Source organism: Gossypium hirsutum, chromosome A10, assembly GCF_007990345.1.
Source record: "Gossypium hirsutum isolate 1008001.06 chromosome A10, Gossypium_hirsutum_v2.1, whole genome shotgun sequence".
Lineage (NCBI taxonomy): Eukaryota > Viridiplantae > Streptophyta > Magnoliopsida > Malvales > Malvaceae > Gossypium > Gossypium hirsutum.
The window spans coordinates 45,942,103-45,955,552 of NC_053433.1; the positions used below are offsets into that span (position 1 = coordinate 45,942,103).

At 32.4% G+C, this 13,450-nt stretch overlaps 1 protein-coding gene across 1 annotated transcript; it reads left to right on the top strand.

The window, feature by feature from the left end:
- Window positions 1–3,426: 3,426 nt before the first annotated feature.
- LOC107887126 (chlorophyllase-2) lies at window positions 3,427–5,421 on the top strand. Its single transcript, XM_016811274.2, has 2 exons — window positions 3,427–3,817; window positions 4,566–5,421. Exons 1-2 carry the CDS (start codon window positions 3,563–3,565, stop codon window positions 5,241–5,243), a joined length of 933 nt encoding a protein of 310 aa, XP_016666763.1. The 5' UTR covers window positions 3,427–3,562; the 3' UTR covers window positions 5,244–5,421.
- The last annotated feature ends 8,029 nt before the right edge of the window (window positions 5,422–13,450 follow it).

The following is a 13,450-nucleotide window of genomic DNA, read 5'->3' on the forward strand; positions in this document are numbered from 1 at the left end:
GTACAAAAAGGTGAGAAAAGGGTTACATTGGAAAAAGTGTATGATTTATACTGGGTGATGTTAGAATGTTAAAAGATATATGTAGATAAATATATATTGTTATAATATCAAGTGAACCAAATTAAAGGTTTGTGATTATATCTTGAATTATGATTGGAACAGTACAAAACATGAGTAATGAAATAAATTGTATTAAATGTTTCGATATGTTAAAAAAGTTCGGATGAATGTAGAAATAGATACATTTGGCATTCCAATAGGGTTGATTGTGGGCTTGTATGAGATATGTGTAAAAGATGATACAGAGTAAAAAATTTGACAAAGATATCACTGTTTATGTTGAAATCTTGCATTTTTTGTGGTTTACCGAACTTTGTCTCTACAAAGACTTTGGTATAGTGGAGGGATAATATGATATATAACATGTAATAGTTCCTACAGGCTATGCACTACGGTGCACTGGTGTAGTGTAGTTACCCGTGTATCTATATCTTATTGTTTAGTTCATCAAGCTAATTATTAAAAGAAAGTATATTGATTGATGACCACCTTCGAACATACTAGCGTCCAAAGTGTGAATACTGCAACTAAAAGATATGAAATCGAGGCGATATCCACAAATATAAGGGTCAAGTAGTAATATAGTTTTTACAGGGAAATAGGTAAGTACTTTGAGGATCGTACCCAAGAGATGCGAAATACTGGATTAATTCTAACTTAAATGAAAATAAATCTAACTAATATTTTAAACCAATTATATTATGATGAAACATAAAAGAAAGATTTTTGGGTTTTTTAATAAATAATGAAATAAAAATAACAAAAATCTAAATAAAAAAATTCAAAAAGCCAATTTATACACTTAATTGATTCTAGGCATAGGTGATTAGCTCGCTTCGGTGGTCATAGCTAATCCCTATTTCGGGTTTCAACTCAATCTCTCTCGATCTTCTACTAAACTAATGAATCGGTAAGAACTACTTATCTCTCAACCTCATACTCCAGATCAATTTAGGGCTAAGGTGTTCACAGACAAGCTATTCCAATTTTGATTAATTCCCACCTAAATAACTTTCTAGGGTAATCAAGCCTAGGGTTTAAGTTCTTCCTCTCCCAGATAGTTGATTCATTAAGAGAACCTTATATGATAATCAATTAATCACACTTCCACTCACTAATCCCCCATAAGAGGATTAGTTTCTCATGGATCTCATGAACACAATAAAGTTGAATATAAGGATAAACATAAACAACAAATCAAGAGTAGAGTTTAGAGAATCTTGTTTGTATTTGATAGATGAAGCACAAAGAATCCACTAGCATTTGATCGCAATTACAAACCACATTCTCTGAAGATTAAAAAAAGAAAATAACTAAAAATAAACCTCAAATAATCATCTTTTACATTCTTGTCAACTTGAAGAATTATGTGATAATTTGGACCTATCTTTCATCATAAAATTACGTGAATTTATCTTCATCCAATTTGTTTGCAATTTATTTAGAAAATTATGTCAGTTTTTTCAGTTTTCAATTTTTGTAACTTGAATTTTAGATTTTTTTTGCAATATTTTAATTTTGTATATACATATATTTTGATTATTTAAAATTCTTTTATATTTTAAAAATTTTAAATTTTTTTTATATATATTCTTTCTAAAATTTTAAATATTTTTATAAAAAAATAGATTATGATATCATCAATGTCACGTGTCAAAAACCTAGAGTGTCATGTGTCCTATATTTAATGTTATTACAAAAAAAAAGCTACCAAAACCTTGACAAGATAAAATGTCAAGTACCAACTTGGGAAAAAAAATCATAAGTACCAATTTGGGAGAATGTGTCAAGTTCGGGGGCTAAATGCATATTTGAGCCTTATAATTATAATTAAATATAAACACATAATATTATTTATATTTTACATTTTGTACTTTTTCATAATATATAATTTATATTCAATTATATGTGTTTGATGATCAATTTGATAGAATGTATAAGTATTTAGGACTAAATTTGCTATTATACTAGTTAGAAAAAGGCCACATCATTACTTGTGTTAACCACTTAACAGAGAGTGACCAAAACAGACACAATCTAAAACATGAGTAATTGAAATAGAAATGATGTAAAATATTAGTGATTAAATTGAAAATTTTTATAGTTGGGTAACTAGAATAGAAACACGTTAATAGTTGAGTGACTAATTCTATAATTTATCCAAAATAATATATTATTTAATGTTTATAACATAAATATGTTAAAATTGACTATGTGCCTCTAATATTTAACTGAATGTTGGTATCTTTTTGTATTGCAATATTAATTTTTGGATTATTGTTGCAAAAAGCTCTCAAATTTAAAAAAAAAAAAAGTAATTAAGCCCTTTTTCTTTTTGCACTCAATTGTGCACTTGAACTTTCACTTCTTAAAAAAAACAATTAAGCCCCTCCTTTTTTTTCGTTCAATTGGGTACTTGAATTTTCAAAATGTATAAAAAAGACCTTCCAAATTTTTCAAAAAAAAATAATTAAACTCCTACTCTTATTAAAAATTAGAAAAATATTATAAAAAATAAAAAATAATAAATTTTAGAAAAATTATTAAATTTTAATAAAATTTTAAAAATTTAAAAATTATTAAAAATTGGAATTTTTTTATAAAAAAAGCGTAAAAAATAAAAAAATTGTAAAATTTTATAAAAATCATAAAAAATTAACAACCCCTAATTTTTTTCAATTAAAGTCATCGTTTGTCGCAACACAATATGAAATGTGACGAAAAATGATAAAATAATAAAAACCAATAAAAGTTATAGAAAAAATATAAAATGCTTCTTTTGGTACAAAAATTTTATAATTTTTTTTACAAAATTTATATTTCTTTACATTTTGTATAATTTTCTTACGACTTTATTAATTTTTTTTATATTTCTATATCTTTTATAATTTTTTATGATTTTACAATTTTTTTATATATTTTTACCATGTTTATATTTTTTCCAATTTTTAATATTTTTTTAATATTTGAAATTCTTATTAAAATTTACTAACATTTATAGCTTTTAATTTTTTATATTTTTTCTAATTTTTAATAAAAGCAAAGGTTTATTTGTCGTTTTTGTAAAAGTTTGAAGGTCTTTTTTGATGCATGTTAAAGTTAAGTATCCAATTAGTACAAAAAAAAAGTAGGAGCATAACTGTTTTTTTTTTAAGGTTTGAGGTCCTTTTTAATGTAGTTTAAAAATTTAAGAATCCAAATAAGTAGAAAAAAACAGATATTAATTATTTTTTCTTTAAATTTTAGGGGTTTTTTTTTGCAGTTTTAAATTTTAACTTTTTAAATCATAATGTGAAAGCAAAAGACAAAATTAAGGAATAATTACCGTTTCAAATTAATGGTACTTGCTGAATCGGACAATGGCGTGGCTATAAAAGAGTAATGGGCGAAGGGTGTCTTACAACTCAACAACCTTATCTCGTTAATCCCATAAAGCAACAGCAAGAAACACACTCCGAATTAGAACAGAACTAGAACAAGAAGAAGAAAAAGATTGGAAGACATGTCTGCTCCCACTTCTTTGGCTACAAATGTTTTTGGGTTCGGAAGCTACACCACTATGCTTCAGAAGGTGGAGTCAGTTACCACTTCTTCAATGCCTGTTCCACCCCCTAAGTCACTTCTAATTGCCACACCTTGTGAAGCAGGAGAATTCCCATTACTCATTTTCCTCCATGGTTACCTTCTTTACAACTCTTTCTACTCTCAGCTTCTCCAGCATGTTGCTTCCCATGGCTTCATTGTTATTGCTCCTCAGGTATATATAGGCCTAAACGCTAATCCGTTTCCTTTATCTTTACGCCCGTGCTTAGGGATAGAATTATCATGATGCAAATTTTCCTTCAATTCACATAGCTTTGGAAGAAAATTATGATTGTTTTAGTCTTCCTACTTATAATCAAGTCCTTTTCTGCAATTGGGGAAAGTACCTCAATCTTTGACAGCCATGAGGCTGATGGCCACGGTGGAAGTTAAAGAAATTTTATATGCCCTTCATCCCCCTACATAGAGATTGTGCTTTAAAGATCCGTCACTTTTCCTTGTCAAATTTCTTTGAAGTTGCTACAAATTATTGTCAAACAAGCTAGTGTGAAAATCATCACGCGTTGGTAGCGCCTTGATCTTTTAACTTAGCCAGTAAGGAAAACCAAGCTAGTGTGAAAAGCTTGGGCTGTCTTATTGTGGCAGCAACATTATTGTGACTGATGGTAGATGTGAGCCACTGGATAATTCATGTGATTCCGCTTTGTCTCCTAGCTATTCCCCAACAGATTAATTCACAAACAAGCTAATTATTTTGTTTTTCTTACTGTTGAGATTGTTTCTGATCTTTGTAATTGCTTGAATGGAAAAAAGTGTATCCTAAAACTGGTGCTTTATTTCCCTTCTGGTTCGATATAGGCTTTTTTGTCATCTACTGCCTATTTTGCTAGGCCAATTAGAAAGCAGGCACGAAAACAACAATCTAATGACTTTCCGTTGCTACTTAATTGATATTCCAACAGTTGTACATCGTGGCTGGACCAGATACAACAGATGAGATTAAGTCAACAGCTGCAATCACTAATTGGTTATCCAAAGGGGTATTCCAAGGGTTGCTTCCACCATATGTTCGGCCAAACTTAAGCAAGCTTGCACTTGCCGGCCACAGTCGAGGAGGCAAAGTTGCTTTCGCCCTAGCTCTGCAGAAAACAATGACTACATTAAAGTTTTCAACCTTAATAGGCATAGACCCCGTCGATGGAATGGACAAAGGGAAACAAACGCCACCTCCGGTACTCACCTACATTCCTCATTCATTCGATCTTGATATGGCAGTGATGGTAATTGGTTCGGGTCTTGGTGAAGTGAAAAGAAATCCTTTGTTCCCTCCTTGCGCTCCCAAGGGAGTTAACCATGAAGATTTCTTCAAAGAATGTCGAAAACCGGCTTGTCATATTGTTGCCAAGGACTATGGTCATCTTGACATGTTGGATGATGAGACTAACGGGTTCAGAGGACGTTCATCATATTGTTTGTGCAAAAATGGGGAGGCTAGGGAGCCCATGAGGAGGTTTGTTGGAGGAGTTGTTGTTGCCTCCATGAAAGCTTATCTTAATGGAGATAACACAGACTTGATTGCTATAAAAGATGGGCATGAAGCTGCACCGGTGGAGCTTAAAACGATTGAATTTCTTGTTTAAAGATTTTATAGATAGGTAGATACACCCAAGTATATTGGAAGCTTCAGGATTTAAACATTCTAGAAAGCTTTTCAAGATTTAAAAGAGGTGTGCCAACATGATTTTTATCTTCCATGTATTCTACTTACCCTTTGATGACAAACAGCATATGGTCAAAAACTCAATCTTTTCTTTCTAACATCAATTTGTGATGCATCTGAAACTCCAGTGTTGTCAATTTCATGTTGCTGAGATGACTAAGGGTATGTTTATTGGATGTTTAAGTTCTTTTGTTTACCGGCATCAAAACTCTAATATCTATTAACTAGTAATGCCACTTCGATAAAATATGGTAATTTAATTTAATAATTTTTATTGAAATACAGTTAATTCTTTAATATATTGTATTAATATAATGTTATAGATTAAATCCAAAATATAAATAAAATATAAGAAAATGAATAGTAATAAATTTTCTCTATTTGAATATATAATTCTACCTGAATTGTGAATATTATAATTTTTATTGATTAAAATTGATCTATATAAGTTGATATTAACTTAGAATTCATTTTTTAAATTAGATATTAAAATGTGAATGATATTTATAATGAGATAATATTTGATGTACAGTCAACTTCATAATTCTTAGCGAATCGCATCATGCCACCTTATCAATGAATAAAATTAAAAAATATATATGAAAAGAGTTATAAATAAATAGAATAAGTTTATTAAATTGTAATTAAAAAATAATTCTAGTTAGTATCTTCTCAATATTCCTTGGACAAAATATTATGGATAAAAAGTTTCTTACTTTAGGTTTTCTAAAATTTTGAAAGAAATTAATATGGAACCAAGGAAATTTTTTCTTTTAGTTGTTTATCACTATTGGTCCAATTCAAATTTCAGGTATGATTTCTTAGTTATAATTATGGGTTTTGTAGGATTGTTAATTAGTGAAATATTGAAAAGAAAACTTCTCTAGAATCTTGAAATAAAAAACTTATACGGACTAGCGTCTCTTTCTCATGTTTTTCTTATAATTCAATATTGTTGCAAATTTTAATTCAAAATTATTTTACCCAAATATGTAAGGGATTATGGGAAATTTTAGGGATTGTTTTTAATTCTTACGAGTTTATCGTATGTGTTTTTTTCTTTAATAGCAAAGATGATCCCGTTGTTGTTTCGAATCACCAAAAGGTTGAGGAGGAAGAGACTACTCCTCGTAGAGGTGGATGTGGGAAGAATTGTGTTTGAAGCTATTGCATTCGAAGTATTATTAATTTTTCCTTGAAAACCTTGCTTCAAAATGTTTTACCTCTACAAACTAAATTGTGCTAAAATCCAAAATTTTCCACTTCAAAGGGAACAACGTGGCTAATTTCAGGCGAGCTCCATAAGAATAAGCCGACATAAATGTAAACAACAGCAATGGCAAGCACTGATTGACCATAAAGACATTGAAGCAAAGCTTTTGAACTTGGAAACCTATTGCTAAACTTTGTTCCTACATTGCACGCTTGTTAAGAATGGAAATAGTCATGCATTTTGATTATTGATGAGTTTTTAGCTCAACTATTAGTTCTTAAATTTCAAGGTCAACATTTTTGGAGATGTGAGATATTTTAGTTTAATTCCTTATATCAATGTCCCTTCTACTCATGACTGACCTAGAATATTTTTTTTCTCAAACCTGGTTAAGTATTAATCTAAGATTTTGGAGTCATATAGATGTTTTTATGGTCAAAATACTGAAATTTTGATATAATTATAAAGTTTTAATTATCAAAAAGAAAATATACGTGTTTTTGTTTATTAAGGATGCACACTGCTAGGAGATGAAATAGTTACAGCCCTTGTTGATGATGAATATGGTTTGATTTTGTTTGAGTGGAAAAATTTATATCATTGTGCTACAATGATTCATGTTTAGGCGAGTCTTTAGTTAGGTCATTTTGTTGCTTTCTTTTCATGACAATAGTTGTATATTTTTTCTTTTATTTTTAATAAGTATTTATTTGGTTAAGAAAAAAAATGCATAATGTGATACGCTTACAGAATATGCTAGATCTACTCTTAAACTGGAACTTTTGCTCCACTGAATAAGCATATCAAACTTGAATTAATATCCTGAAAATATTAAGGCAAGAGTTAATTACACATAATTAAGAACAAGGACAAGTATTTATCGTGTAATTCAGATAATTAAATAATAAGATCCATCGTATTTAGGGAGTTTAGTTCATAATGTAATAGGAAAACATTTCAAAAATAGGAAAACAACAAGACATAAAAAAACCCAAATAAACTTCGAGAGAATTTGAATGGAGATCTTCAATTTTGAAGTGGATCTGCTTCCGAGATGATTCCAATGGCTTCCTTCGAGTAATTTCTGCTTTCTACTCTGTGTGTCCCCTTAGGTCTACTTCTAGTGTGTTTTTATAGACTTTGGAATGCTCAGAAACCCTAACAATTGGCTTTTTCCGCGTATTTGGGAAACCGGGAATGATATCGACATGGGCTACCACATGGGCGTATGGCCAGCCGTGTGGCTCACACGGGCATGTGCTCTACTCGTGTGGAAGTAGTCTTGGCTGTGTGGATCTTTAAATTAGCCCGTTTTGTCCATTTTTGGCCCTTTTTTGCTCCTTTTGTTCCTCTATGCTCTTCTGAGTATAAAACATGAAATTAAAGGTTTCGAAGCATCTAATTCACTAAATTACATGATAAATCATCCAAAAATATGCTAAGTATGGGATTAAACTGTGTTACTTTTATGGTTTATCATAAACCAAGTTCAATTCATGCTATATCAATACCAACAACACAAGGCACATAAGTATCACAATTAGTCAATGCCTCTTTCACATCCAAAATCACCTAAATGATCAAACTTACTTAGTAGACTTTGTGCCTAAATCAACATGCATACCATATCTCAAAAATCAACCATTTGGTACTCAAAATACCAATTCACAATAAAGCAATCAAATAGCAATTATAAACCACATAACAAAAGACCTTTTACACATTTAAACACATAATCAAGTAAACCAAAATAAGCCAAATCATATGGTTATACACATAACCAAAACATACATCATTTACAAGCCAAATCATATGGCTATATACATTACAAACTCATAGGCCATGTTATGCACAACACCTATACATGCCATATAACCAAGTACACAAGTTAAAAGTACCAAAATGATAGCTGGATAGTGTTATGAGATCTCCGACAACTCCCAATTCGAGCAAGCTTTGAAATCATTATAAAACACGAAAAACTAAACAGAGTAAGCTATAAAGCTTAGTAAGCTCATATGATTAATAAATATAACTTACCATCCATTCACAAATTAAATTATCTATCATAAAACACTACAATTTAACTTAATCATAAGGCTAATATATGTTCATCCACACAGTAGATCATGTGCTCACAAACTCCATAAATTCAATGCTTATATTGTTTATGTACATATCTACACTAATACGTATCAATCTCTTATCCTTTCATATCTTCAATATACCCGTTGAACCATTTGGAATAATATCAGATACTTGGGAATCTCACACCCCAAGTGCCTTCAATACATGGTCAAAACCATCTCAATCTCATATCTCGTATGTAAATGCTCATTTCGAGCTATCACTAGGTCTACTTACACAAGGTGACTGTTAAGATATAGCTACACGGTGCTGCTCACACAAGCTAACGAGAATCCGCAACACATGTTGAAAAACTCAGCCACCGGTAGAATGTACTGACCAGCACCCAAAGACAATAACCCTTAATGACATGTCATTTGTCTCCTATCTATTCCTAAGGTTCAACCGGGATTTCACATTGCCAAATCTTCGTCGAACATTTTTGTAAGGCCGTATTCATTAACAATACAAATTATAAAGCATTTAAAACACAATTACATTAATGCTTATTAACATATGAACTTACCTCGATCACAAAAATGTTGGAACAGGACCGACTAGTCCAATACTTTATTTTTCCCCAAATCTAGATCAGTACGTTGCTTTTCTTGTTCTATATAATCAAATTTAACTCATTTAATTATCACTCTATTCAATCTAATCCAAATTTCATATTATGGAAATTTTACACTTTTACCCCTAATATTTTAACTTCTTTATAATTTAGTCCCCAGCTCATAAAAATGTAAATTCATACAATTGAGTCTACACCCATACTAGCCGAATTTCACCTATACTCATAGCAGCCCATTTTTTCATTATTTCACACATTTACCACATAATTTATCACATTTCTCAATTTAATCCCCAATTGACAATTTTATCAAAAAAATCACTTGACAAATGTTGTTTATCTAACAACAACCATTTATTTTCTATCATAAAACATCAAAACACATACATATTCATCAATGGAAAAACCCTAGACTTTTGATAGTTTCACAAATTATTCCCTGGGCTAGCTAGATTAAGCTACAATGACTTCAAAAAACGTAAAAATCATTAAAAACCGAGCAAAAATGCAATTACATGCACTAGTGAATGTTGGCCGAATCAAGAACCCTAAAATGGCTTCTTTTCACTTGAAAAATTCAGTGGAGAAGATAACTAGAAGATGATACAATTTGTTGTTTAATTATTTTACTAATATGCTTTTATTAATTTACTATAATAACCTTATACATTAACTTAAAATTCACCTATTTAATGTCCATCTTTGTCCACTTAACTTTCAAATGGTCTAATTACAACATAAAAACCTTCACTTTAAAGTTCTATAGCTATTAAACACCTTTAGCTAATAGAACTAAACTTTTACACTTTACGCATTTAGTCCTTTTTATCGAATTAAGCATTCAAATGATAAAATTTCTTAACAAAATTTTTACACAATCATACTATCATTGTGACAGCCCAAAGTTGACCCTAGTCGGGAAGTGGTTTCGGGACCGCTAAACCGAGTCACCGAAATGTTTGAATGTGATACTTATTGTGTAGAATATGTAATTATGAATGTGTGAAAATTTCAAGCTTCAATTGGGTTGATTTCATGTGAATTTAGTCAATAGGACTTATGTGAGAAAATTCTAAAATGTGATAGGTCAATATGTGAGGACCTACTAGTGCATGTGGACAAAGGGGGGGACTTGCATGTCAAATTCCCCCCTAATGAGTAGTGGCCGGCCATGACAAGGAAGGATGGGCAAAACATGTCATGAAACATGTTTTGTTAGTGGAAGAATAAAATAAGGAGTATGGGTAATAAAGAAATGAAAAACAAAAGAAAAAAAAATGTGTGTGTGGTGTTTGTCCCCCCATTGCCGTGAGCTAAACAAGAGAAAGGGGGAATTTTGTTCATCCTTTTCTCATCTTCATGCTTGCCAAAAACTAGAAAGAAAAACAAAGAAAAATTTTCTCATCCTTTGGTTCATCCTTGGCCAAAAATTTTAAGGAGGAAAGAAGAAGAAAGGTGAAGAGATTCGGCCATGCATGTAGCTAGGCTAAGGTATGTTTGATGATGTTCCATAAGAGGCATGCATGTTTTAGTTGTTAGCTTGAGTTCTACCTAACCCATGGTCTAAATCTTGCTATGTGATGGAAATGGCACTTGATCATGGATGAATCATTCTTGGTTGATGTTTGATGTTGTGGTGATGAGGCATGAGGATGAGTTAAGATTCGGCCTAGGTGGAGGTTGTGTTAATGCCATTGCATGCAAAATATGAAGCTTGTTAATGATGCATGTGATGATGGCTTGATGATTCTTGAACCTCCTTTTTAGCATTTTTTTTTCTTGTGTGAGCACATATGTGCATTGGTTGCTAAATGGAGAAGAATCGGCTAGCAAGATGTGTGCTAAGGCCGAATGTAACTTTGCATGTTAATGAGCAATGCATGTGTTAAATTGATGAAAAGGGGGAGGATGCTTTACTAGTGTGTACATGTGTGTATTAAGTGTTGAAATCGACCCCAAAAATGGACATGCATATTCGGCCAAGGGCAAGAAATTAGCTAATATGTTGTGTTGATGCATGATTTTTGCATGTATGAGACTTTAATGTCTAATGTATAAATATGGGCTAAGTGCCTTGTGTTCATCTTTTGATGCCTAAAATGTTGAAATCAATTTATTTGTTTGATTAAGCTCAAGAGCAAAGGGGAAATAAAACCGATAAAGGGAAGGAAAAAGTGGTTGAATAGCTAGCGGAATCGTTCGACAACACCCGAGGTAAGTTCTTGAGTAAGAGAGCTTAAATTTCGATGTGATTAAATCATGCTCTATGTGTGGCTATTGAGCCGAATGTGCAAGGACAATATGTGCCTTGTGTTTGAGTTTCGTAAACGAAAATGAAATATGAATGTGCTATGAATTATTGTTAGATGTGCATGATTAATTGAATGCTGTCCGGGCTAAGTCCCGAAGGCTTTGTGCTAAGTGAATATATCCGGATCAAGATCCGAAGGCCTTTGTGCGAGATACTAAATCCGGGTTAAGTCCCGAAGGCATTCGTGCGAGTTATTAAATCCGGGTTAAGTCCCGAAGGCATTCGTGCGAGTTATTAAATCCGGGTTAAGTCCCGAAGGCATTCGTGCGAGTTATTAAATCCGGGTTATGTCCCGAAGGCATTGTGTGAGTTACTAAAACCGGGCTATGTCCCGAAGGCATTTGAACGAGGAGCTATATCCGGTTAAATCCCGAAGGTACGTGATTTGGTAATGAATGAGCTTGCTGTAAAATTCCAGCGAATACTCGAAAAACATCCCAATATGGGGATATGTTACGTATGTGTTGAATTTAATCGAGCCCTTACAAATAAATGTTCGCTCAGTTGATAAACGAGCTACCGGCCTTCGGCCAAGTTAGTTTATTGTGTATGTACATAAGGGTTGTTAATGTTGTGAAGCAAGTTTGATATCGGTAAATTGCGTATTATGAAATATTCCGTTTAGCTAAATGTGTGCTATTCTTTGTGCATGCTGGAATTCCTTGCTCAAACTTACTAAGCATAAATTGCTTACTCGTTACATTGCTCCTCTGTTTTATAGATTTTTGGTTCTCCAGCTATTGGACTCGGGATCTTGAAGTCGAAGTCGCCCACACTATCAAAGGCTCTTTTGGGTACTATTTTGGTTGAATTTTGTTATGGCATGTATAGGACTACCCATTGTTGTCTTTCGAGTACTTTATGAAATGTATAAGTGTACAGCCATGCGAAAATGGCTTGTAGAAGTGGAGTATGGCATTAGACCATTCGTATTTGTGAATGTATAGATGGTTTCATGATGTAACTATGTTGGAATGGAAGTGTTGAGCAAATGATCAGCCACTAGAATGGCTAAGTATGATCATATGTGGGCTTATGTATGACAAGGCCCTAGTTGGTCCATGAAACCCCAAATTAGGTAAGGTTCACTTTGAAAACAGAAGCTGATAGCAGCAGTGGTGTGGATTGGAAAAATCACAAGAATTCGTAGGAGTGGAATTAAATAGTGAATAAATTATGTAATCGAACCTTGATGAATCTACTTTCATATGGAAGTAACGAAACAATTATAGGAACAGTACAGAAAGAGATATTCGGGTTCTTGTGGAACAGGGCCAGAACAGTTTCTGGATTCACTGTTCCACCTTTGGAAATTCACTATAAATTTACCAGAGATAATTAGGGGTCATACCATATATGTATGGATTCCTCTCTGAGTCTAGTTTCCATAGAAACAAACGGCATCAGTATTGAAGCTCTGTGCAGAGAGATATCCCAGTCGTAATGGAAAAAGGTCAGTGTAGTCGACCCCTGTAACATGGGAGACTTTGACTAATAAACTGTACTAATTGGCCCAACCAAAAATTCTAGAAAAAAATCCATAGGTGGGGACATGAGTCTAGTTTCAGGGAAAAATCACAAAACTGATTTTTGAGTTGTGAAACTCAAGATATGATTTTTGAAGCAACTAGTACTCAGACTGGGCAGTGTCTGGAAAATTTTTTCAAAGTTTGTTAACATCTCGTGTCCGACTCCGGTGTCGGTCTCGGGTTCGGGGTGTTACATTTTATTGGTATCAGAGCTACGGTTTAGTCGATTCTAGGACTACCGTAATGTTTTGGGTCTAGCTATACATGCCATTTTATGTGATTACTTGATAGTGTGGTGATTTCCGACAATTGTAAATGTGTTTATTTATAGTAATGGATCCCGATCGTGACCGAGAGGTAGCTGATGATCTTG

What these genes read in the sequence shown, in the direction of transcription:
- LOC107887126 (XM_016811274.2), top strand. Translation starts at nt 3,563, where the DNA reads ATGTCTGCTCCCACTTCTTTGGCTACAAATGTTTTTGGGTTCGGAAGC. An exon ending in TCATTGTTATTGCTCCTCAG is followed by an intron (nt 3,818 to 4,565) that starts GTATATATAGGC and finishes ATATTCCAACAG; the next exon opens with TTGTACATCGTGGCTGGACC.